Source organism: Propithecus coquereli, unplaced genomic scaffold (genome assembly GCF_000956105.1).
Source record: "Propithecus coquereli isolate 6110/MARCELLA unplaced genomic scaffold, Pcoq_1.0 Scaffold3, whole genome shotgun sequence".
Classification (NCBI taxonomy): domain Eukaryota; kingdom Metazoa; phylum Chordata; class Mammalia; order Primates; family Indriidae; genus Propithecus; species Propithecus coquereli.
The window spans coordinates 12,831,676-12,857,957 of record NW_012148618.1 but is presented as its reverse complement, the minus strand read 5'-3'; the positions used below and the strand labels follow the sequence as shown (position 1 = coordinate 12,857,957).

Genomic DNA, 26,282 nt, shown 5'->3' with positions numbered 1-26,282 from the left:
GAGGACATCAGGGAAAATTTCAATAGCTAATGATGCCAATATTGATGGGGTTTGGAAAGAAGTTAAAACAAAAATTCACTGACTTCATCCTAAATGTCTCTCACAATAACATAGCTTATCAACATAAATGAATTTTCTTTTATTTTTGAAAGCAAGAGTGTTAAACAGACCAAATAATGGGAAAAAACTTTACTTACTATTTCTGTTTTTGGCAAAAGCTAGAAACAGGGAGGATAAACATATTCTGAATTGGTGGTGTTTCTCCCATTATAATCCAGATCTATATATTATAATTACTATCAAACGGTAAGATCTAGTTTTAATTCTGACCTTGTGATTTATCAGAATCATCCTCCAAGTCACAGGTGAGTTGTCTTAAGGGCTGTTGTTCAGAATCAGGTTCCTGAAGAAGGGAATAATATAGAAATAATTCAATCCAACATATATTTAACATTGACAGAAACCAGGACACAAGCATTAAATCTCTCACAGAAGCTTAAATCAGTAGAATAATTAAAATGTCAACAGCTTCACTTCTGCACAAATTATTACTATCGTATAAAATCCCAAGAGGCTGAGGCAGGAGGATCACTAGAGCCCAGGAGTTCGAGGCTGCAGTGAGCTATGATCATGCCACTGCACTCGCAAAAGCAAGTAGTCTTGCCCTCAGATGTCCTTGACAGTGACTGAGTCATCAAAAAAATAGTTAACATTGTATTTTATAGTGTATTCTAGTAAAGGAAAAATACTGTTTAATGGGACAGGCTTCAGTTTAGAAAATTCATGAATATGGAAAGATGTCCTAATAATTATAGATAAAAAAATTTAATTAAAACCAGAAATGCTTTAAGTTTCTAAAAAAAATTACTCCAGGGTTGGAAAGAATAATACTTTTAATAGCCCTAAGAAACAGATCACTAGAATAAGGTACACAGAGAAATAAACTGATATGCATTTCATGTAAGCCTTCTCTGCCCTACAAGAAGTAGGGCAAATTCATTATTCAGATAGTAAATAAATTCTAATTATTCTGATAGTAATGCAAATTCTAATACCAACAACGGAAACTGGAAGTTAAAAAGAAATTATGCAACGAGTAATTCACCTTTACAGTACAGTTCTCAGGACTAGAATGACATGAGCTCTGCTGCTGAAATGATGGAGATGGGGAGGGGGAGGGGGAGGGTTGTCTCTGTTCCTCTTTTTTTCGTTCATATACTCGAACTCGGGCACAAGTCATCATACTTTCAAAGTACAAGTAGACCGGATCTTTGTCCTCTTCCCGAATCTGTAAGTTTCATACAATAAAACATTCCATACAATGGGGAAAAAAGTCTCCTAGACTCCAAAAGAAAAAGGATGCTCAATCTTTATTTCTATTACAACAGTTGAAATTTTGAAATGCAAACTTTAAAATCAAATAGGACAAGTACAGTTCATATGTGCTGAATCTTGGGAAACTCGGAAAGGATCTGGTTCTCTATTAGGAAATTTCAGATCACAGCAGAGCAGTGCATCTCAAATTATCTGTGGTAAAGAATGCATTTGTTAATTACCAGTCCATCACAGACTGGTACTTTAATAAATACAACAAAATAAATTACTAAAAAAATAAAAGACATGTAAAACATAAGCCCAAGTATTTTAGTATAATAGATTCTCTCTAACCAACCCACTGTAAAAGGTCCTAAATATATACTCTTACTTTCTATACAGTTGACCCTTGAACAACACAAGGTTTGAATTGCATGGGTCCACTTATACGCGAATTTTCTTCTGCCACCTATGAGACAGTAAGACCAACTTCCTCCTCAACATGAAGACAATGAGGACGAAGACCTTTATGGTGATCCACTTCCACTTAATGAAGAGTAAATGTATTTTCTCTTCCTGATTTTCTTAGGAACATTTTCTGTTCTCTACCTTACTTACTGTAGATAGTAAAGATATAAATTATGTGTTACTCAACTAACTGTTATCAGTAAGACTTCCAGTCAACAGTAGGCTACTAGTAGTTAAGTTTTGGGGGAGTCAAAAGTTTTATGTGGATTTTCAACTGCATGAGGTGATGATCAGCCCCCTAACCCCCATGTTGTAGAAGAGTCAACTAATATCATCACAGACCAGTAACAAAATGGTTTTAGACTATCACTGCTACAGAGACCACATCTAGTAGCACTGTACTAGAGGATTTTCTTCAATTTAAATGGACTGGGAAGACTGAAATGGATTTGATAATCAGAATTGCTTAAGCTATTAATACAACAAAAGAATCAGCTCTTACTTTTACCTACCAGTCTTCACATAGTCACATATCAACTGTTATAACTGTTTAAGATTTTAAATCTTAAACTTTATTGCTATTATATTATCATATACAAAACATGTTTTTAAGAGCTTTTTCTTAATGTTATTCTGTTACTAATACACACTACATACATATCTCAATTACTCCATATTCTATACTAAGGAAATAACAGTAACTTTAAAAGACCTTTTGCAAGTAATATTAAAAAAACCCCATATTTCTATGATCTTCTTTAAGAGAGATTTGGCTATCTTTAAAAATAACTACTACTCACCTCTACTTTTAAGACATTTTAAAAGTGCCAGCAACTAACCTGATTAAACTAGAAAGAAAGATGTCTTACAGACATACTACCTGAAAGCAAGATGATTCACAGAATAGCACCCAAAAATCTGGTTGAAATGCATCATCTTTACAAACGACTTGTAACTTGCAATAAAAGATGAAACTCCAAGCTTACCGCAGGATTGGATTTGGGAGTATATGCTCGTGCAGGTTTAATTCCAGTGAGCAGTTTGCCCTTCACAGTAGTAGATAAAACTTCTGGCTGAGGCAACAACAATGGTTTGATAGGCTCAATGACAGAAGGAGTTGGGATATAAACTGGCTCTGGATCTACTTCACCTTCTACTTTTACCCATAACGGGTAATGTCGTACAGGCTGTTCAGGCTCTGCTTCACATATAGCTTAACAAAAAAGGAGGATAAGATTTAGCAATAAAGCTCAACACTGAGGCACTGCCAAAACAAAATACGCTCCCTCATAAAAGGAAATAACTCGTTAAAACAATCAAACAGATGCCCCCTAAAAAAAGTTTAGTTGCCCTCATGTGCTTAACTTACTCATCCAATAACCAAATATTCACTGAATACCTACTATCAACTAGATACTGTTTTAGGCACTAGAGTGAATACAGCTATGAATAAAACAAAGTTTTTCCCTTCAGAATTTAAAATCCAGTAGGAGAAAAACTAATAAATATGTAATATCAAGTAACAGTAAGCCATGTAGAAAAACATAGCAGGGTGACGGATGAAGAGTTAAAAGGGGAAGGTATTATATTAAATGTTTAGCACGATCAGAGAAGACCTTACTTAATGAAAAGATAATCATTTTTAACCACACTTTATAAATAATAACAAATAGTTATTGAATCTTACTATTCAATAGTTTTAAGTACTTAATATGTTTTAACTCCAACAGTCCATTAGATAGATATCATTCCCATTTTACAGAAGCTGAGGTTCATCCCACCAGTAAGAGACAGAACCAGATTCAAACCCAGCCAATTTAGCTCAAGAGACGAAGCTGTCATTGTTGCATTCTAAGGACAAATTGTAATCAAAAATGGCCAGGCACAGTGGCTCACACCTGTAATCCTAGCACTCTGGGAGGCCGAGGTGGGCAGATTGTTTGAGCTCAGGAGTTCGAGACCAGCCTGAGCAAGAGCGAGACCCCTGTCTCTACTAAAAAATATAGAAAGAAATTAGCTGGACAACTAAAAACTATATAGAAAAAATTAGCCGGGCATGGTGGCGCATGCCTGTAGTCCCAGCCACTCGGGAGGCTGTGGCAGAAGGATTGCTTGAGCCCAGGAGTTTGAGGTTGCTGTGAGCTAGGCTGACGCCACGGCACTCTAGCCCGGGTAACACAGTGAGACTCTGTCTCAAAAAAAAAAAAAAATATGCTGGAACATGGTAAGTGCTTAAGAGAAAAAACAAAGCAGGAAGGAAAATAAGAAGCATGTGTAGTAAATGTGTATGAGTATGCATTCTGAGGTGAGGGTTGCAATTTTTAAAAGAGTAGCCAGGGATGCTCTCACAATAAAGGTGGTACTTAGAGGCTCTACTACACATTTTTGCAAAAATTTCATTGTACAATGTTGCTAATTATTTTATACACACATTAATTCTATAAAAATAAAAGTGTCTTGGGGGTAAGAACTCTGACTTTTTTCAGTCATCTTTCAAAAAAATTTCTAAGTCCATAAACTAAGCACTGTACTAAGTAAAGATTCCTTTCATCTTTTTCTTTTGAAATCACATCTATAAAATACAAAGTATAGTATTTCAGGGAAAATACTGCTTAAGATGTCAAGAATGACTATTCACATTTCTTTTAATCCCTCAAAAAGAATCAAGAACGCTAAAGTTTCAACTGTGAATAATGGGAAATGGTGGTTCTAATAAATAAGGGCTTAGGCTGATTGAGAAGGGTAGAGTTCAGTTCTGTTTAATATATGTTTAAGACTGAAATGATAGTAACATAATAAAATAGGACAGTGAATTAAAATCAGGACTGTCGATGGCAGAGACTACAGTTGAAGCCATGAAAATGGACAGACTCCCTACAAGGGCAAAAGCAACCAGACCAAACCCACACACTCCATCAGCCTGCTGCCCATTTGATTCCTTTATACAGCCTGGGATCCAAGACAGAACACTTCTCTATTCCACTCCTACTCTTTCCCTGAAACTAAGAAAAAAAGGAACAAGTAAAGGCAGGAAAACACAGAATTAAAGGGAGAACCAGAGTAGCACATATTCCTTGACAGGAGCCAAGAATAGAAATCAGTTTCAGAAAGAAATAGGGGTCGGGTGCTATGGCTCACACCTGTAATCGTAGCACTCTGGGAGGCCAAGGCGGGAGGACTGCTTGAGGTCAGGAGTTCAAGATCAGCCTGAGCAAGAACGAGACATTCTGTCTCTACAAAAAATAGAAAAATTAGTTGGGCATGGTGGTTCGCACCAGTAGTCCAAGCTACTCAGGAGGCTTAGGCAAAAGGATCACTTGAGCCCAGAGTGTCAGGTTGCAGTGAGCTATCATGACGTCATTGCACTCTACACTGGGCAACAGAGTAAGACCCTGTCTCCAAATGAAAACAGTCTCTTCTTATTTCTATTCAAATGCCTTCTAATATATATTATTAATACCTTTCCCAAGACTCCTAGCATTATTATTCCATCTTCTGGGCTCTCAATAAGCCTTTTGGTCATGACACTTAAAACATTACAGGACTTTAGGTACATGTGCCATTTAATAAATAATAAATGTGTCTTTTCACCACATACCTATTTCAGCAAATTGACAGTAACCTCTTAGAGAGATGGACTTTGGTTTTTTTTTTTTTTTTTTTTTTTTGAGACAGAGTCTTGTTCTGTTGCCTGGGCTAGAGTGCCGTGGCGTCAGCCTAGCTCACAGCAACCTCAAACTCCTGGGCTCAAGCGATCCTTCTGCCTCAGCCTCCCAAGTAGCTGGGACTACAGGCATGTGCCACCATGCCCGGCTAATTTCTAATTTATATATATATATTTTTAGTTGTCCAGATCATCTCTTTCTATTTTTTAGTAGAGATGGGGTCTCGCTCTTGCTCAGGCTGATCTCGAACTCCTGAGCTTGAGCGATCTACCCACCTCGGCCTCCCAGAGTGCTAGGTGGACTTTGTTTTAACTGTCTATATTCTACCTCCTCTCACTCCTAGAAGTGTCCATAGTGGTTGCACCATAAATGAATCTAGTAGAATCTCACTGTGGATTTATTTCCCATTTCCCCGATTATGAATGAGATATTCAAAATCCCTCTTTATGAAGTACTGTCCATTTTCCTACATGACTGTTTATTATTAATCTGTAGACACATTTATATATCTGGATACAGATTCTTAGTTAGGGATTGCAAATATTTCCTCATATTGTAGCTGACATTTTCATTGACTTACTGTCTTAAAGATCTGAATTTCTTTTTTTTTTTTTTCCCCCCAGAGATAGGGTCTTGCTCTGTCACCCAGACTGGAGTGCAATGGTGTGATCACAGCTTACTGTAACCTCCAACTCCTGGGCTGAAGTGATCCTCCCACCTCAGCCTCCTGTATAGCTGGGTTTACAGGCATGTACCACCACACCCAGCTGGTTTTAAAATTTTTTTTGTAGAGATGGAGTCTCACTATATCGCCTAGGCTGGTCTCACTCTTGGCCTCAAATGATCCTTCTGCCTCAATCTCCTAAAGTGCTGGGATTATAAGGAGTGAGCCACTGAGCCTGGTATAAATTTCTTTTTTTTTTTTTTGAAACAGAGTTGCTCTGTCACCCAGGGTAGAGCGCGGTAGTGTCATTGTAGCTCACCGCAACCTCAGACTACTGAGCTCAAGCAATCCTCCTACCTCAGCCTCCCAAGTAGCTGGGACTACAGGCATATGCCATGACACCCAGTTAATTTTTTTCTATTTTTTGTAGAGACGGGGTCTCATTCTTGCTCAGGATGGTATGGAACTCCTGACCTCAAGCAATCTTCCCATCTCAGCCTTCCAGAGTACTAGGATTACAGCCGTGAGACACTGTGCCCAGTCTTAAATTTCTTACTTTTTAAGTTACCAAATGCACTGGTCTTTCCCTAAGAATTTTTCTTCTGTCATGTTTCAAGAAAGCTTTTTCCTGTATATATTCTCCTCTATTATCTTCTCAAAGCTGTACTGTTTATTCACAACTGTTTATAATCTTCCCAGATATTACTTCTATGTATGGTGTGAAAAATGAATAAAGTTTCATTTTTTCTCATATGGATGTTCAATGGTCCTACCACCATTTACTGAAAAGATCATCCTTTCCTTATGCTTTTGCCACATTTGTCAAATCAAGTGTCCACATTCATTTCAAACTATTTGCAGCCTCTCTATTCTACTAGCCTATTCATTTTATATTCAAGCCAGATCACCCTGTCTTAAATGTAGTAGTTTTATAATAATTCTTGACATACAACAGATCAAGTCCTCCTACTTCATCATTGTTCTTCAAGATTGCGCTGGTCATTTCTAGTTCCTTTGCATTTCCATATAAATTTTAAATTCTGCTTTTCATGTTTCACATAAAAAGCTGTGAAGATTTTGATTCGGACTGCAATGCAGTTACAGATGAAATTGAGAAGCATCACTTTTCCAATATTCAGTTTGCCTTAATAGTTAAATTTTGTAAATTAAAAAAAGCCCAGACTTCACCACTATGCAATATATCCATATAATTAAAACTGCACATGTACCCCTGAAATCTATAAAAACTGATGTTACTTTCTTAACATGTATGTACAAACATATCTTAATAAAATTCAGATCATACAGTACACACTATTTTATAATTGACTAATTGCTATGTTGGGAAGTTTCTCTGTATCTTTAAATATTCTTCATCATTATTACTGACTACATTGTATTCCTTTGCAGGGATATATAAAAATTTAACCCAAATCATAAGATAAACTTTTTCCCACTTTTTCCACTATTAAACTGTAGGCAAAAAATAGTTCTGTGAAGTAAACTTGTTTTTCCTTTTATAGTTTTATTAAGCTATAATTGACATATGATACTATATATACAATTTGGTTGAGTTCTGACATACATATATACTCCTGTGAAACTCACTACAATTAAGATGGGTAACCATTTACCTCCCAGATTCCTTGTAGCCTTTTGTCTAATCCTCCTCCATCTCCAATCTTCACCTCAACCCTTGTGCCCAGTCAACCACTGATCTATGTATTAGTTTGTATTTAAATTTTTTTACATAAATGCAATAAAAATGTTAACTTTTGGGGGTGGGGAGTCTGGTTGCTTTCACTCAGCATAATTATTCTGAGATTGATCCATGCTGCTGAATTTATCAAATTTGCTTCATTTTATTGCTGAGTAGTATTCCGTCGTTTGAACCTACCCAAAAATTTCTTTGTCCATGCGCCTGTTAATAGACATCTGACTTGTTTCCAATTTTCTTGCTATTACCAATAAAACTAACCACAGAGACTTAAACACCCATGTATAAGTCTCTATGGTGACATATGCTTTTGTTTCACATAAAACTGAAATGACTAGGTTATGTGGCAGGATATTTTGAACATTTTAAGACACTAATAAACTTTCCAAAGTGACTCTACCATTTTACATTTCTACCAGCTGTGAGAGTTCCAATTGTTCTGTACACTCACTAGCATTTGGTATGATCAGCTTCTCCAATTTTTGCCATTTAGTAGCATCTTCTTATGGTTTTTTGTTTGTTTGTTTGTTTGTTTTTTGATTGAGACAGAGTCTCATTCTTTTGCCTGGGCTAGAGTGAGTGCCGTGGCGTCAGCCTAGCTCACAGCAACCTCACACTCCTGGGCTCAAGCGATCCTCCTGCCTCAGCCTCCCGAGTAGCTGGGACTACAGGCATGTGTCACCATGCCCGGCTAATTTTTTCTATATATTTATAGTTGTCCGATTAATTTCTTTGTATTTTTAGTAGAAATGGGGTCTCGCTCTTGCTCAGGCTGGTTTCGAACTCCAGCACTCAAACAATCCGCCCGCCTCGGCCTCCCAGAGTGCTAGGATTACAGGCGTGAGCCACCACACCCGGGCCTCCTTATGGTTTTAATAAGTATTTTGCTAATAATAACTGATGATAAGCCATCTTTTCATGCCCTTAGTTGCTATTTCTGAAGTATTTTCAAATCCTCCATCCATTTTTAAAATTGGGTTATCTTCTTAATGAGTTTTAAGTGTTCTGAAGTTTTAAGAATTCTTCATCTACTGTAGATACAAGTTGTTGGATATATGTTTCACCTACTCTATGGTTTGTCTTTTCATTTTCTTAAGTGTCTTCTGAAGAGCAATTTTTTAAGTTTGAGTAATTCTAATTTATTTTTATATTTATAATTCATTTTTTATGTCCCATCTATGAAATATTTATGAAACATAAGTCACTAGGGATTTTTTCCTATATTTTCTTCTAGAAGTTTTATACTTTCAGCACTCACATTTGATCTATGACATTAACTTTTGAATCTTGAGTTAATTTTTGCATACGGTTGTGAGGTAACAGTCATGGTTTATTCTTCTTTGGCATATTGCTAATCCAATTGTTTCAAAACAACTCACTGAAAGATTATAATTTCCCAAATGAACTGCCTTGGAACTGTGTCAAAAAAGTAAATGGTCATATACACATATGTGTAACAACCTCTAGACTCTCTGTAGACTCTCTGAAACAGAGTCATAATTGTATTTTTATTGACTGATAGTTTTGTCATAACTTTCCTGTACAAACTTTTGCCTTCTTATTGGTCTTAATTTTTGTTATTGATGAAGGTGGCATGTGCCACTTAATCATGAAGATCACCCAGTTTCTTAATGTTATTTCCTAAAATAAATCTAATACCTTCCTGAAGATATTCTTATCAGGATTTTCTAATTTTCTATTTTAAATTAACATTACTTTCTAGTCTTGCTATGTAACTGTCATCCTAAGATTCCCCACCACCGTCTAGGGACAAGTTCACTTTTCTAGTTGATATCTCCTGCTTCATGAATTCCCTTTTCATTTCCTGGAACACAATCTCAAATTCATCAAGACTCTGTAAGAGGTCAACTTTCTGCATCATTACATGTTTCAATATACTGTATCTTTATTTTATAAACATAATTTATAATTTGGTTAGCTAACCTCATCCTGACTTTAGAAACAATTATTAACACACCCAATGTTACTGATATCTCTTTGACATCAAACTGATTTTATATTCTTCCTATACAAAACAGGAAGCATTCAGGAACCTTTAAAAGCATTCAGGGTATCTTCTTTATTTTTAATGTTCTGAAATGTCAGAAGGATGTGGTACAAATCACCTTAAAATTATTACTACCTGGTAGGCCCTTTTTTATCTGAAATTTCATGTCCTTCAGCTCTGTGATATTTTCTTCCATCATTTCTTTATTTTTTTCTCTTTTATCTTCTGTTCTTTCTTCAACTCCCCTAAATCATTTATAACTTTTTTTCTCATTTTCCATCTATCTTTTTGCAAAACATATAAGAGATTTCAACTCTTTTCAGTTTTTATATTTATTAATATTTTTATTTGTCTATTTCCGGTCTCAGCAACATTTTTTCCTCCAAGAACTCTTCCTTATTTTTACCCTTTTTATATAGCAGTTGTTAACAAAAATTATCATTCCTCCTTTCTTCATCCTTTCCCTAACATTACAAGAAAACTGATGGCTCCTAAAGAGGGAATAGCCACGTTTTTTTATAATGAATTATACCAACAAGTAAACCAAAAAATATTTTGATAACTGGCTAACTTCCAGAGTTTAATTCCGGTCAAGGGTAGGGCATAGGGTAAAGACAATAATTTAAAAAGCAAGGAAGCCTAAGAGATATACAGTATTCCTGCTTATAAGTACTTTTGTAACTTACTCTTATTGCTTTGAAATGGCAATGTGTTGTTTTAAGTATGCGAGTAAACTCAGTAAGGAAATAATGGATAGAGCTCGAAGTTCTGTATTATGTTTCACTTTAAACCTTTAAAACCTTATCTATACAAAGATCATTAAGGTATACAAAAATAGTACCTCACTCAAACACTAAAATAGTAAATATAACAGCCTGGCACTGTGTCACAAAACAAGAGAGGTCAGAAAAAGACCCAAGTGTTAGTATATCTTAATTTACATTATAGGTGACATTTTAAACCAGTAGGAAAGTCTGTATTTCTCAGTAAGTGATGGTACAACTGGCTAGCCATGTGGGGGAGAAATGATTCCCTACTACAAATGTCACATCAAATAAATTCCAGAATATATTAACAATTTAATTTTTTTAAGTCTATAAAAGTACCAGAAAAAAATCTAATTAAATATTTTTGTAATCTTAAGGGTAGAGAAAGACTTTCTAAGCAAGACTTCGAAGGTGGAAACTATAAAAGAAAAAGACTGCCAGATTTAACTATCTCTGCTTTTTTCTTTTTGGGGGGAGGAGGGATGGGGTAATGAACAAAATTAAAATACAAATTACAAAATTACAACCTGAAAAAATAAAGCTCTTGCAAAATGTAGGAAAAAAATACAGCCATTTCAATAAAAGTTAGCAAAGAATTCAAAAAGGCAATTTACAGAAAAAAGTTCATGACAAATGCACAATAAACCTATCACTGAAGAAATACAAATTTAAAAGATATCCATTTCTGCCCATTAGTTTGACAATTTTAAAACATTTTAAATGTCCTGTGTGAAAACAGAAAAATTGGTACTATCCAACTATTTGCACGTGTCTAAGTTGGTAGGATTCTACTAACACCTACAAATGCTTAAGTGCACCCACTGTCACAGTAATTCCATTTTTAATAGCCTATCCTAAACATGGATATTCATCACTGTATTGTTTATAATTTTTAAAAAACCCAAAAAGGCTAATGTCTAACCAAAAGTATTATAATAATAGGAAGCCATTAAAACTAACATAATGACATAATGTAGATCTACAACTAATGATATGGAAAGCAGAATATGACCTTATGATAGTAAATGTTTACAGTTTATAATATCACATACACAGTAGTTTCATTTCTGTAAATACATATACATGTATGCACAAATATGTAGTCATAAAAAATCCTGAGAACATACACTGAAATATTAATCATCATCTCTACTGAAATGAGTACAGAGCAAACAACAGGAAATGTAAATAAAAACTGCTAATAAAGTAATATTAATCCCTTGATAAACTATGAAACAAGAAACCCTTTTCAATTATATGGTAAAATCATATTCAACACATTTGACAAAAACACAAAGATATAACAGGAAGGGAAAAAAATCAAGAATGAAATAATATGTAACTTGGGTCTACATCTATATCGTATTTTATCTAAAAGGAAAAATAAGCTTTTTAAAAGAGTACATGATGCTCAGCTCTGTCATGCCCCTATTTTGTTCCCAAATCTCCAACCATGACCAGAGGGTCTTATTGCAAACATTTCCTTTTAGAAAACATGATGGATTATATGGTTTATCTGTGTTCTTCCCAAGGAATACCTGTGTGTGTGTGTGTGTGTGTGTGTGTGTGTGTGTGTGTGTGCACGCGTGCAAATGCACACATAGGGGTAGAGGGAATACAGAAAATGGATAAAACTCAAAGGTTCAAACACATTCTAGAAGTTGAAGTAAGAGTGTATGACTCAAATTTAGCACAGAAAAGCCATTCTCTGAGATTTTTAAAAAGGGGTGTGTGTGTGCACACATTCCTATCACACATGCCAGTCAGAGCATATGAGATAGTTAAGAATTCTCAAAATTCTTATTAGATCATTGATCACGATTAAAGTAGGTATTATTTTAAAACAACCATTTTTCCAAAAAATGATACCACTGTCTTAACTCTCAATTAATACTCACTGTATTCCAGCTTCTTTCTCTTCTTTTTCTCTTTCAATTGTTCTTCCTCCTCCCTGACTCCTTCTTCTTCCTCCCTTGTCTCCTCTCCTAGAGTATCATAAAATACTGGATCTCGATGGGCAGACTTCCTCTGAAAATGCTTTGTTTTGGATCCCCCTTTGACAAGCACAACTTTTCTTTTCAAACACGTGCAACCAAACATGCAGTCTGGTCGGCGGCAGTGAGTAGGTTGGCGCTTCTCCAAAGCTAGACTGGAGCATACACAACCCAGTCGACAGAAGTCATTGTTGCAAGGAGGAGCTCGTTTCCTTATGATTGTGTGGATAGGTTTAGTTTTGAGAGATGCCTAAAATGAGAGTAGAAAATTGTAATTCTACTAAACCATCCCCATGTAACAGCAGCAACTTACAGTCATATACGGTCTGCCTTCTTCTCTTGAGTATAACAGCATAAGACTAACACAGATTCAAAGGACAGAACATGAATATAACCAAAGTTCTGAGCAATCTCCCATTCTAATGCATAGCACAGACAAGAGAATATTCTCATTAATTATCAGCAAATTTAACAAGGAGGGATTTATTCTCTAATAGATATTGCACATAATGTTCTAATGCAGATGTTGACAAACATAAGATGAATGGGCAAAATCCAGCCAGTTTCATAACTGGAACCCAGCCAGGTTCATTCACGTACATATTGTGTGTGGCACAACAGCAGATTTGAGTTACTGCAACAGAGACTGTATGGTCTGCAAAGCCTAAAATATTTACTATCTGGCCCTTTACAGGAAAAGTTTTCTGGACCCTGGTCTAGGGTAGTTACAACCTGCATTTAGTCCCAACATCTGATGATCTTCAGCTCCAGAATTCAGTCACAGAACTTAAAAATGGAAAGTAAAGTATAGAAATTTCTGACAAAAAAATTATTAGCGTGTTGTTGTGTCATTTCACATGCACGAGAGGCTGCTAGATAGGTGCATCGACAATAAATGAAAAATTCTTAATAGAAAATTTACAAAAGATAAAAGTTTTTCCTCCATATATTAATTTTCTGGATTTTTTGGGATTTAGTACCTTTTAACCAGAATCATCAAAGTTGTTTTAATCAGATCAGCAAATGTACTTCCCCAACATGCTGGAGAAGGAAATTAGACATTTTCAGAATGGCCAGCTGCCTTTATGCAAGAGAGGGATATTATTCAAAAGTGCAATTGTACTATCTCCCTCTGCTGGCAAGAGAGATCTACACTGGAGTGTCTAGTTAGTAAAGAAGAACAAATGGAGAAGACAGCTCCTTAGTTGTCACCAAGGTAACTAAGTGTTGAAAACTAGCTAATCATCCTGCCAAAAAGCCCCATTTGCATTTCCCCTCACTAACTTCACTCTTTCAAGCCAAGCACTATATGCTTCTGGAAAACAGCAGATACTTACTTGGGCCGTAAGCAGAGTTGTTAAGGATACATCTGCTCGTTCTTCAGTGATATAGGTCCTTGGTTTTCCTTCCCAAAGTGCACAGTCTTCCAGGTCCATTAGTTTCACTTGAGATTTAGACAAGCCCGGAGGGCGAGTTCCTTGTTGCTGTTGCTGTTGTTGCTGTTGTGCCTGACGCAAACTAATCTGCTTTGGAAATACATTTTCATCTAAAGTTGGCACAACAAAGTTATTCACCTGATTTTCTGAGACAGTGCTTGAAAAATTCTTGGTAACCTTATCTCCTAGAATCATATGAGAGTGTTTTTGCTTTGGTGAAATGGAGTATGGTAAAATGGATTTATAAGATGATTTAGTTCGGCCACTGAAAGTTGCCTGTTTGTTTTGAGACTTTGCCTTTCGAGAGGCAGCAGGTACAGAATGAGGCTTCAAAGAGTAAGAGGTAGAAGGGGAAATGATAGATTGTTTCTTTAGTACACTATCAAGTGTTCGTACATAGCTGGTACTCTTGGTGGGAAGCTGGTATACCACAGGAGATGTGGGAGCATTGGCAGAGAAACCCATGCTTGTTTCCATCAGCTTGCCTTCGTTTTCCAAGTATTCATCTAGCTTATCACTACAGAAAGCAGAACGGTTTTTCAGTGAACTTTCTGAATTTCCACCTGGAAATAAGACACAAGATACTTAAAGAAATCTAGGGCAGATCTTTAGAAAAACACACTTTAAAAAAGGCCAGAAGTATTGAGCTACAAGCTGCTGAATCTTTTACATTATCCCTCCTCAGAAAGAAGTAAAAATAGAAAATGAAGTGAAGAGATTGAGTCTCAGACACTAATTACATTAAAATACATTCTCTCGTCTCAAACACCAACTACATTAAAATCCATTCTCAAAAATTATCTTACGCTAAAATTATCAAAATGCATAATTTGTTGAGCACAAATTTTTGCCAAGTGCTAACAACAGTAATTAACCTAAGAGTCTTCAACCTTTGACAACTTTTGACCTAACTGTTTAGACCAGGGGTAAGTAAAAACGTAACAGCAAAAAACAGAATTAAATCAAAGCAGACCTCAACAGAATGCCAAAACATTATTTAAGTGATCGGAGTAGGTCGAGTCTGATAAAAACGCTAGGGAAGAAGGATGGCCACAAAAAAGGAGTATAATATTTAGTTTTTAAGGAATAAAAACATTAAGTTCAGCAGAGAGACGTGTACTACACTGTTACAACAATGAACAAAGATTCAAAGGTGAGAAAAACAATTTTGGACAAATGGTAAATTTACCCGGTTAAAATATAAACTGCAAACAAGTGCAAGGAAAAATGAAAAGCGCTAGAAAGGAGACCAACAGGCACACAAATGCCTAGATTAGAAGTCTACTTTGAAGTATACAGTTCTAAAATAATGTTTGAGAATGATGCTTTTTGTAACTGTAGGAATAAGAGAAATACAGCTAAAAAGGCTGCAGGGATTATTTAAGCCTGACACAATTAAGGACTAAACCCCAGGGTCACGGCTATAGGAAAATCGGTTAACAGATAAAAATCGGCAAGACAATTATTTTCAGTGCATTTTAAAGCATGGAGAGAAGGAATAAAGAAAAACAACCAAGCCTTACTTTTAACAAAAAGTATTGGCTGTATGTTTCAAACCACATTTGGAATTAAAAAAAAACAAAAAACAAAAAACACTGATTACCTTCATTCCTAGATGCAGAAGCACTATGAAACTTTCCCCTCCATCCCTTGATCTTGGTGAAGTCATTGGTTTTCCCTGTCCTAGAAACAAAGGGAAATCCAGCATCTATAAAAGAAAAAATAAAAGAGATGACCAAAATTCTAGCAAGTCAATATTATAGATCTATTTAATTAATAAGACCTTATCTAAAATATATAAATCACTTATTAATACCATGCCAACAGATAAAAGAGCTACCTTAGAATATCCTGTATGTCTCCAATAAAGGTAGCTTTTTATTCATATCACAAATAACCTAAACTTTAAGTAAAAAAAAATAGTATTTCACTTTACATAAGCTACACACTCACCAGGAGAGGCAGGGTTGGTTCCTGTAAGGTTCCAAAAAGGAAAGCTAGTAGCTGGAGCCAAAGGTAGCTGTACTCCCAAGTATTTAAGATCAATGCTCATTGTTGGATCCACTGAATTCAATTTTAAGCCCACTATAAGAAAAAAGGATCATAAATCATATTATCTCCCTTTTTTCTTTTTTAAACCTTTTGGTGAAGGGGAGTCAATAAAGAAGACAGTGAAGAGCAAAAATGATGAAATAAAAATAAACAGTAGCAGAGTCACTTTATAAGGTGGTCCCATGATCCACACCTTTTGGTATTACATTTGTGTAACCCCCTCCTTGACTGTGGGCAGGGCCTGTGGTTTGTTTCCAACCAATGGAATGTAGGAAACAGAACAGGGTGTACATGATTATTATGTATGTGATAACATAAGAATATAGCACCCATCTTGTGAGAGCTGCAAGGAAATAAATTTTGCTAACAAGCTGAGGAAAACTCAAGTCTCTAATGAGAAAGTAGGCTTGGTCAACATCTTGATTGTAGCCTTGTGAAACCCTAAGCAGAGGAACCAGCTAAGCCATACCCAGATTGCTCATATACAGAAACTGTGATAGGGTAAATATATTGTTTTAAATTGCTAAGTGTATAGTAACTTTGTAAACAATAGATAACTAATACATAAAGAGCACAATTCTGATCTTTTGTGCTTTAACTCTTTGTGGTCGTTTTCTAGGGTCTCTAATACAAACTTGCCACAAACTGAGCACCTGGCCTTGTAGTGGCTACTGACTCTCTAGTTATTATTAGTGACACTTATGGTTACGTGAGCCTATCAATATAATGACTTCTTCACTTACAGGGTAAGAGGAAATCTTTTGGAAAAGTATTTAACTTAAATTTCAACAAAATTGAAGCCAAAAGGAGTTCAAAGTACTAAGTATCATAGTAAAACCATTAAGTCACAGGTATAGGTTTCCAATAAAAAGCTCACAGAGTGCTAGTTCCCTAAAAGTGAAGACATTAGGTAGGTTATGAGGCACAAATTCTTACAGCTAATTTGTGTATCTTCCACATAGAATTTATCTGAACAAAAGATGGCAACCTGGGTACTGTGGCACCCACCTATAGTTCTAGCTACTCAGGAGACTAAGACAAAAGAATCATTTAAGCCCAGGAGTTCAAAGCCAAGCTAGGCAAAATAGCGAGACTCTTGTCTTTAAAAATAAATAAATAAATTAAATTAAATTAAAATGGCTGGGCCTGGTAGCTCATGTCTATAATCCTAGCATTTTGGAAGGCCAAGGAAGGAGAATCACTTGAGGTCAGGAGTTTGACACCAGCCTGGGCAACATAGTAAGACTCCATATCTACAAAAAAATTAAGAAAAATTAGCCAGCAGGCATGCTGGCAGAAGCCTGTAGTCCCAGCTATTTGGGAGGCTAAGGTGGGAGGATCGCTTGAGCCCAAGAGTTTTAGGTTGCAGTGAACTCTGATGACACCATCATAGCAATGGGCAACAAAGTGAGGAAGTGAAACCCTGTCACAGAAAAAAAAAAAAAAGGTGGTTATTCTGTTTTAGTTTGCAATTCTAGTTCTTTAAAACATACATTTTTATTGTTTTATGAGTCAAAACAACTGGTGTCTAATCTCATCTTTACTATTTCTTAATTGTATGACTTGAGCTAAACTTTCTAATTTTAGTTTCCTCAACAATAAAATGAACACCAATCCACCACAGTGGGTTGTATGCTTTGAGAACTTATTGCACTTTCTCTGTAATGCAGATGGTCTTGGAGAGATAAAAGACATTTCCCAGACTTCAAGGAATATTAGTGTTACATATTCTCAATTGACTTTTAGAAGTTACAATAGGGTAAATAAGTCCTATAAGAGATAAATAAAAAGAAACAGACCTGAAAAGCCCAAGGCAACCTGGTAAAACTACTGAAAGTGTAGTTATAAGTTAGAATAAGCAGGAATTACCTAGGAAAGGTGAAGAGGGGGATCAGAGGGTAGAACCAGAAAACAAAAAGCTACTGCAGAAATTCAAGTGAGAAATGAATCCTAAACAAAGGATCAAATGAGATACTATAGTACTTAAAGAGAAGAAAAATATTATTTATTATTAATGACAAAAACTGCCAGAATAGCTGCCTACAGAGAAAATAGAAAGAATAAAGTCATTAAAAATGTACCCATACTAGCAAGTAGGTAGACATATAAAAAAATCTAGACTTATACAATCAAATTTAGAGACTGTGTTTCCTACATATTTATCTGTATTTACTTGTATATTCTGAACTTCCCCCCAAAAAGTGATACCAAATCCTAAAAACTAACAAAAAAACCAAATTTATTTTTCACATACACATTTTCTTAAAAGCCCTATAAAGTAGGAAGGTCAATAGTACATAAACCTTGTTCAAAGTAATTTCCAGTTTAGCTTATCTAGACTATCCTGAAATGTTTGCCCTGCAAGAAAATCCTTCCCCAACTAACAGATATATAAGACATGGACTTAGCTGATTTCATATGAATGAGCATAAATAACTTTAGCTTGCAGAAAATGAGAGCTGAACAATTTATAGAAAGCATATTGTGAAAAAGCCTAAAATCTTTTCTACATAAGACAGTTTAAACTAAATTATACTCCTAAATGCTTTTGCCTCATTTAACCACATTAGAAGCTCCTTTTTTTTTTTTTTTGGGCCAGAGTCTTGGTCTGTCATCCCAGCTGAAGTGCAGTGGCCTCATCATAGCTCACTGCGACCTCCAACTCCTGACCTCAGGAGATCCCCCCACCTCGGCCTCCCGACTGCTAGGATTACAGGCGTGAGCCACCACGCCCAGCCTAGAAGCTACTTTTTACACCATTACAAAAAAGATTCATAAAGATAGAACTAAAAAAGAGAGGCTTTAGATTCATGCAAAGGCAGATTCACTTAATGTAATGTAGTATGGCAAAAAAATGCTTTCTAGTTAAATCCACTGAAATACAAAGAATCCACAAAAATATACTCAAGATGTTTATAGTTATGTAAACACCTATGTAACTAGTAAACATAGACCGGAAAAGCATATGCTATAAGGAAAATTCCAGCTAATCACTGACTTAATACCACATTCAGAATGTAATCAAAAAGGAAAAGGCAGAGAGTTATTGAAGGATTGTCGTTCTTTGGAGCCAGGCATGGTGGCTCACACCTGTAATCCTAGCACTCTGGGAGGCTGAGGTGGGATCCTGCCTCGCTTGAGCTCAGGAGTTCGAAATCAGCCTGAGCAAGAGCGAGACACCATCTCTACTTAAAACAGAAAAAATTAGCCAGTGTGGTGGTGTGCGCCTGTAGCTACTCCAGAGGCTGAGGCAGGAGGATCACTTGAGCCCAGGAGTTTGAGGTTGCTGTGAGCTAGGCTGATGCCACAGTGCTCTAGCCTGGGCAAGAGAGCGCGACTGTCTCAAAAAAATACGTTAAAAAAAATAATAAAAATTTAAAAAATAAATGAAAAAAATTAGCTGGGCATGGTGGTGTGTGCCTGTATAGTCCCAGCTACTGGGGAGGCTGAGGTAGAAAGGTCGCTTAAGCCCAGGAGTTTGAGGTTGCAGTGAGATATGATGACACCACTGCACTCTACCCAAGGCAAGAGCGAGACTGTCTCAAAAAAAAAAAAAAAACAAAACACCACAAAGAGAACACCAAGGAAAGGAGAAACATCTAGAGACTATAGAGACTATTACCTTCTTGGAGACCAGGATGTATCACCTGCTTGTGCCTCAAGGACTTCAAATCTTCTATCAATTCCTTTTCCAACTGGGAAATTCTTGCTCTGCAGCCTACTCACAAAACAAACGATGATTAAAATAAACTGTTGTACACTACAGAAGTATGAACACTGCATTTCACTAACAGAGCCCAAGCCACAAATACATCTCGTTTTATACTGTTTTATAATACCTGGGTCATTTGTGGTTGATGCCTGAAGACTAGACGGTTCTTCTGTTGTCCCATCGACTGCATGAATATCTAGAGCTTCCTACATATATTAAAAAAAAAAAAAAAAAGTTCATATCACATTAAAAGTAAAACAGGATTTAAAAAGAAAAATTAACAACCAGGAGGAAAATACGCCATGTTTACAATGATAACTCTAAATTAACAGAACTCATGAGCAATTTTTTCATACTTTTTGATATTTTCTAAATGTTCTACATTAATAATCAGAACGAAAAAAGCAAAAAGAAAATCTAAATATAGTATCATACTCAGGTAACTGACCTCAAACTGTATTTATGCCAATTTGCACGCTGATATCTCAGAACCTATAGAAAGACAGCTTACTCCAACCAACAAAGAGAGGAAAATAAGTAGAAAGGATTAAACGTCCAACACCTGTGTAACCAACTATGAAAGACTAGTCTTCTAAAAAAATCTAAAAGAAAAATAATCTGGTTGAAGAGTTGGGAGTAGAATAAACACATTATCAATGTGTAAAGCAGACTATTAATATTTGGTTCTCCAATGGTACTATACTACTAGCAATGAAAACAAAGTGGAAGACGGCATGCACAAGGTGAAAAGGATGGAGTATGCCTAAAGTTAGTAAACTAGTCATGTATTTTTACACTTTTTTAAAGTCCATAATCATGAAAATTCCAATAAGACCCAAAGATTAAAAAAAATCCAGCTAAACGGTGCAAAACTTAACTGAGATTTAGTAGACATAATTTTTAAAGTCTATTCAAATGAAATATCTTAAGTGATACATATTAACTAAACCAAACATTCTGCAGACACACACACACACACACACACACTCACACACACACACACAACACATACACTCTCTCACAAATAGAAGCATTCACAAAACTAGATTCTGATTCAGTTTCCAGTCAGTATACAACTCAAGAATACTAATTAGCCTTAGAGAGAATGCTGGAAATTACAATCTTACCTTCGATTCAAAGGAAACAAAGAGAACACCATCTACATCTTCCAGATCAGGCTTCACATCTGGAAAGGTACTCCCAGGGCCTACAGGGGTGTTCTTTGTAGCAGTTAAAGATTTTCCTGTGTTTTTAGGTGGTCTCCCTGCCTTAGAGAGTTTCAATTTCCGTGGCCTTCCTCTTTTTCCAGAGACATTTGGAGGGGCATTCTGATTAACACTCACAGCCTTTGGTGCTGCTGCGATCTTTAGCATAGTTGTTCTCTTTCTGCCCAAGTCTTCTTTTTCGGAAAGTGAGTCCCCAGTTGAATCCTTTGAACTGTCAAGTATTCTTTCAGTGCTAATGCTGTCCGATATATCAGGATATTTCCATTGAGGCTCTTTAAGGAAGGGATATTTTTGTACCACTCTGAGATCTGGTGAATGTCTTCTAAGACCATTTTCTGATTCCTTGCCTAAGCAGAAGCCAGTCCCACTGGAATTTTCAATGTACGTAGGCAAATATTCTAATTCTGTCAACATAGATTTATCCTTTCGAGATGCAGAAAGCATGTTATCAGGCAGCTCAGAAATCTTCACTGTGCTTTTGGTGACAGCACAAGGCTCCAGATAGACTACTGGCATCTTTCCACTGTCTAATTTGAACATCTTCGCTTTAGCAACACCTGATGGGCTGCTTGGTAGCCAATTAGGAGACAGATGATCAGCTTCTAGGTTATCAACTTTATTGTGCCTCTTTAGCTGTTTCTCTAGTATGGGATCATCATCGCTGTTTGAGTATACATCCGTCTCTTCATCTGTCTCTTCCTGTTTCACAGTGATCCCTTCTGGGCACTCACCAACTTCATAGTCATAATCATCCAGAGGTTCCTCTTTAATGACAACATTGAAGCTTCCATTTGGGTCTAATGGTGAGTCTATACAGGAGCCATCTTCAAAATTGTTAGCAACAAGACTGGAGAGACAGGGAAGGAGGGATAAAAAATATAAAACTATCCATAAACAAGATTCGAAGAGAAAAAAAAAAAAAAGATTTTTAGAAACTATAGCCAGGCACAGTGGCTCACACCTGTAATCCTAGCACTCTGGGAGGCCAAGGCGAGAGGATCACTTAAGCTCAGGAGTTCGAGACCAGCCTGAGCAAGAGCGAGACTCCATCTCTACAAAAAGTAGAAAAAGTTAGGCAGGCATGATGGCACAAGCCTATAGTCCCAGCTACTCAGGCAGGAGGATTGCTTGAGTTTGAGGTTGCAGTGAGCTATAATGAAGCCACTATATATTCTAGCCAGGGTGACAGAGTGAGACTCTGTCTTGAAAAAAAGAAAAAGAAAAGAAAAAAAAAAGAAACCAAGTAAGTAACACATCAGATTTCATGAGCCATTCCTCAAAAGCACTTGTATTTATAACCTAAGAAGATTCTCAAAAGCAGTTAGTTTATCAACACTTTTTTCTTTTTTTTGAGACAGAGTTTCACTGTGTTGCCTGGGCTAGAGTGCCATGGCGTCAGCCTAGCTCACAGCAACCTCAAACTCCTGGGCTCAAGCGATCTCCTGCCTCAGCCTCCCGAGTATCTGGGACTACAGGCATGCGCCACCATGCCCGGCTCATTTTTTTATATATGTATTTTTAGTTGTCCAGATAATTTCCTTCTATTTTTACTAGAGACGAGGTCTCACTCTTGCTCAGGCTGGTCTCAAACTCCTGAGCTCAAGCAATCCTCCCACCTCGGCCTCCCAGAGTGCTAGGATTACAGGCGTGAGCCACCACGCCCGACATCAACATAACATTTTTATATTTTGTCAAATTTTCACAAAAAAATATACAAAATATCATTAAATCAAAATGCAGGATATGTTATAAAATTATTTATTTTAGGCATTTTTTCAGTGAACTCACAATTTTGAAAGTCAGCTAGCACTGACCCAAAATCAAACTCTGAAAATCCATACACTGATTAACAACCCAGTAAAGCAAACATACTTCCATCACAACTAAGAATTGCAATAAACAGGAAAAGGCTTTAAAACTGCCAGCTCATTTTTTCCTTTGTGTTTGAGATAAAATTCATGTAACATAAAGCCTAACATCTTAACCAATTTAAAGTACACAATTCAGTGATTTTTTTTTTTTTTTTTTTTTTGAGACAGAGTCTCACTCTCTTGCCTGGGGCGAGTGCTGTGGCATCAGCCTAGCTCACAGCAACCTCAAACTCCTAGGCTCAAGCAATCCTACTGTCTCAGCCTCCCAAGTAGCTAGGACCACAGGCACGCGCCACCATGCCGGGCTAATTTTTTTTCTACATATATTTTTAGCTGTCCAATTAATTTCTTTCCATTTTTTGGTACAGACAGGGTCTCGCTCTTGCTCAGGCTGGTCTCGAACTCCTGAGCTCAGAATGATCCGCCCGCCTCGGCCTCCCAGAGTGCTAGGATTACAGGCGTGAGCCACCGCGCCCGGCCCACAATTCAGTGATTTTTAGTATATTCACGATATTGTTGCCTGACAATTTTTTAACTTTAAAACTGAAAAACTCACTCCAAATGTAAAGAATCCACCATTAATTCTTCCAAAATAAAAGGGTATGGCAGCTGAAGGCAGTTGACCCACATATATTGTGTATAATTCATTAAAAAAAAAACACTATACACATCTAGCTTTCCCCTCTCCCTAATTAGCCATTGAAACCATAAAAATGGTACCAATGTACCTTGAGGATATGGTAGGACTAAAAGAATTAGGTTAATTATCTAAGATTCTACATAAAGTAGCACAGCTGGAATTAGAATTCTTAGAAATTCCAAAACTTTTAATCTCTGCACCTCTAATTTTTTCCCAAAATACATCCATGCAAGTCAGCATATTAACAACAAAGAAAAGCAGGACGAAAACGGCTTTGAGAAAAACTATACAAACCCACAACACATATTCACTAACAAATACTATACAACAAAGTAGGATTATACACTTTTTTTTTTCATTTCAAAGTCTATCACTGAAAATAGTATTTGTGCAACTGAAATATTTTGATCAGTCACTTTTTAAAAAGTTAAGTAGGTGAGTTTTCATTAGTAATGTGAAATAGCTCATAGCACACCAACCTTCCTCCATTTAAAACTAGAAAAGCTAGGCTTCAAAGTTTTTTTCTCTCAGAATATTTTTTTAAATCTATTTGAAGACATCAAAAAGTCAAGAAAGCAGTGATGACTTGGGGGGCCAGAACATAAACACGGACAATTTAATTAAATACCAAGTAAGTTAGGCACTGTTATTATACATCCACTACTTTTATTACTGAAGTTATCTTCCTAAAATATTGAACTACATTCATTTTACTTTCCTGTTCAAAAGCATTTCAAAGGTTTCTGAAACTAAAGAAAAAAGTATAAATATCCTGGGGTGCTTTTCAAAGTCCAGTATAATCTATCCTCAGCCCTTTCAGCCACATCTTTAACCTGTATTATATTCCATGATCCAACCACACATAAAACTTTATTTTCATGTCTCAGTCCAATAAAATACATTTCTAACACCAATCCAACATTAATGAAGCACCCATTTTTTTCCACTACTTGCTAGCCCAATTAAACTCACTGTCTTTATAAAACTTTATCTCAAATATGCACAAGCACCATTACATGAATTTAGTTACTTGTTCCTCCTCCAATTTACTTAAGATCTTAACCTTACTCAAAAATCCTTCAATGGAGGACTTTCAACTCCAGTTAGAATGGTGGAGAATCACAAAAGACCATCACTTCTGCCCTAACAATGAGAAAACACTAGATAAATTATTTTTAAAAGCCACTGAAAACCTCTAGACGTAAATAAGTCTAAATGAACTGAATTCCAGAGGGAACAGCCTTCTCTGGGTGACCAGAGATTGCTACTGCATTCAATCCTGCGCAGCATTTGGCACTGCCTGAAGATAAAGTGAGAAGAGAAAAAAGCAGCTATAGTCAGAGGATCTTTGCAGAAACACAGAGAAACCAGCCAAACTTTTAATGCCTGAGCATGGGTATACTAGAAGCTGGAGGAACCCAAACTTAAAATTAGTCTTCTTGCCAGGGAAGGGGGCTCATGCCTGTAATCCCAGCACTTTGAGAGGCCAAGGCAGGAGGACAGCTTGAGGCCAGGAGTGCAAGACCAGCCTGGGCAACATGGCAAGACCCTATGTCTTAAAAAAAAAAAAAAAATTTTTTTTTTTTAACTAGTCCTCCCTACCACCCAATTATGACTTCTGTAGAATAAGCAGTAGTACTACAGGAAGTTTGGCCTGAAAAGAGAGAACCTGTAGTCTCCCAGTGCTTAGGTTACAAGGTTGCCAGAAACAGGAGCCCAATCACACTTCTAACATAGCTGAAATCAGAGTGAGTTGAAATTTACTAAAGTGGTAATAAGCCACTTGAAATCACCTAGACTGAAGAACAGAGAAAAACAAAAAGTTTCAGAGACCTCTGGGACAACATCAAATGACCTAACGTACTAGGAACTGCACTTCCAAAGACAGGAGAAAGTAGAGAAATATTGAAGAGAGAATGAACAAAAATTTAACAAAAGTGAATAATTTTAACCCACAGATACAAGACATTCAGCAAACAATAATGAGGACAAATGCAAAAAAAGCAAGCCATACCTACGCACATCAAGGTAAGGCTGCAGCAAATTAAAAATCAACAGAAAAACCTTGAAAGTGGCAAAAGAAAAAAGACATATTACACGGTAGGAATAACAGTGAGAACAGACTGACTAGACTAACTCATTAGAAACTATGTAAGTCAGAACATAATAGACTTGACCCATCATAAAGTGGTAAAAGAAAAAAATTCCCAACCTATACCTACCAAAAGAAGCCTTTAAAATTGAAGACGTTTTCAGACAGCTGAGAGAATTCAGCCTGAACAAAAAATACTACCTTTTAAAATCAGAAATAAGACAAGGATATATCGGCTCTTGCCACTTCAACTCAATTGTACTAGAGAGTCTACCAGGATGATTAGGATAGAAAAAGAAATAAAAGGCAACCAGATAGTAAAGGAAGAAGCAAAATTATCTCTTCACAGATAACATGATCTTGTATATGAAAAATACTAAGGAATCCACTAAAAAACTATTAGAACTAATAAATGAGTTTGGCAAGACTGCAAGGTCCAAGAGCAACACACACATAAAAAAACTACTTCTACACACTAACAATAAATATTGAAAATTAAATTCAGCTGGGCATGATGGCTCACACCTGTAATCCTAGCACTCTGGGAGGCCGAGGCGGGCAGATTGTTTGAGCTCAGGAGTTCAAAACCAGCCTGAGCGAGAGCGAGACCCCGTCTCTACTAAAAATAGAAAGAAATTAATCGGACAACTAAAAAT

General features: G+C 36.4%; 1 protein-coding gene across 1 annotated transcript in view; it reads right to left on the bottom strand.

The window, feature by feature from the left end:
• MGA (MGA, MAX dimerization protein) overlaps window positions 1-26,282 on the bottom strand; it is an 89,871-nt gene that overhangs the window by 36,825 nt on the left and 26,764 nt on the right. The window contains exons 3-12 of the mRNA XM_012649125.1: window positions 20,925-21,870; window positions 19,925-20,003; window positions 19,708-19,803; window positions 15,987-16,118; window positions 15,637-15,741; window positions 13,935-14,596; window positions 12,502-12,847; window positions 2,769-2,995; window positions 1,106-1,288; window positions 331-403 (exon numbers count right to left, since the gene is read on the bottom strand). Coding sequence (XP_012504579.1) covers window positions 331-403; window positions 1,106-1,288; window positions 2,769-2,995; window positions 12,502-12,847; window positions 13,935-14,596; window positions 15,637-15,741; window positions 15,987-16,118; window positions 19,708-19,803; window positions 19,925-20,003; window positions 20,925-21,870 — 2,849 coding nt within the window. The remainder of the gene's footprint in view (window positions 1-330; window positions 404-1,105; window positions 1,289-2,768; window positions 2,996-12,501; window positions 12,848-13,934; window positions 14,597-15,636; window positions 15,742-15,986; window positions 16,119-19,707; window positions 19,804-19,924; window positions 20,004-20,924; window positions 21,871-26,282) is intronic.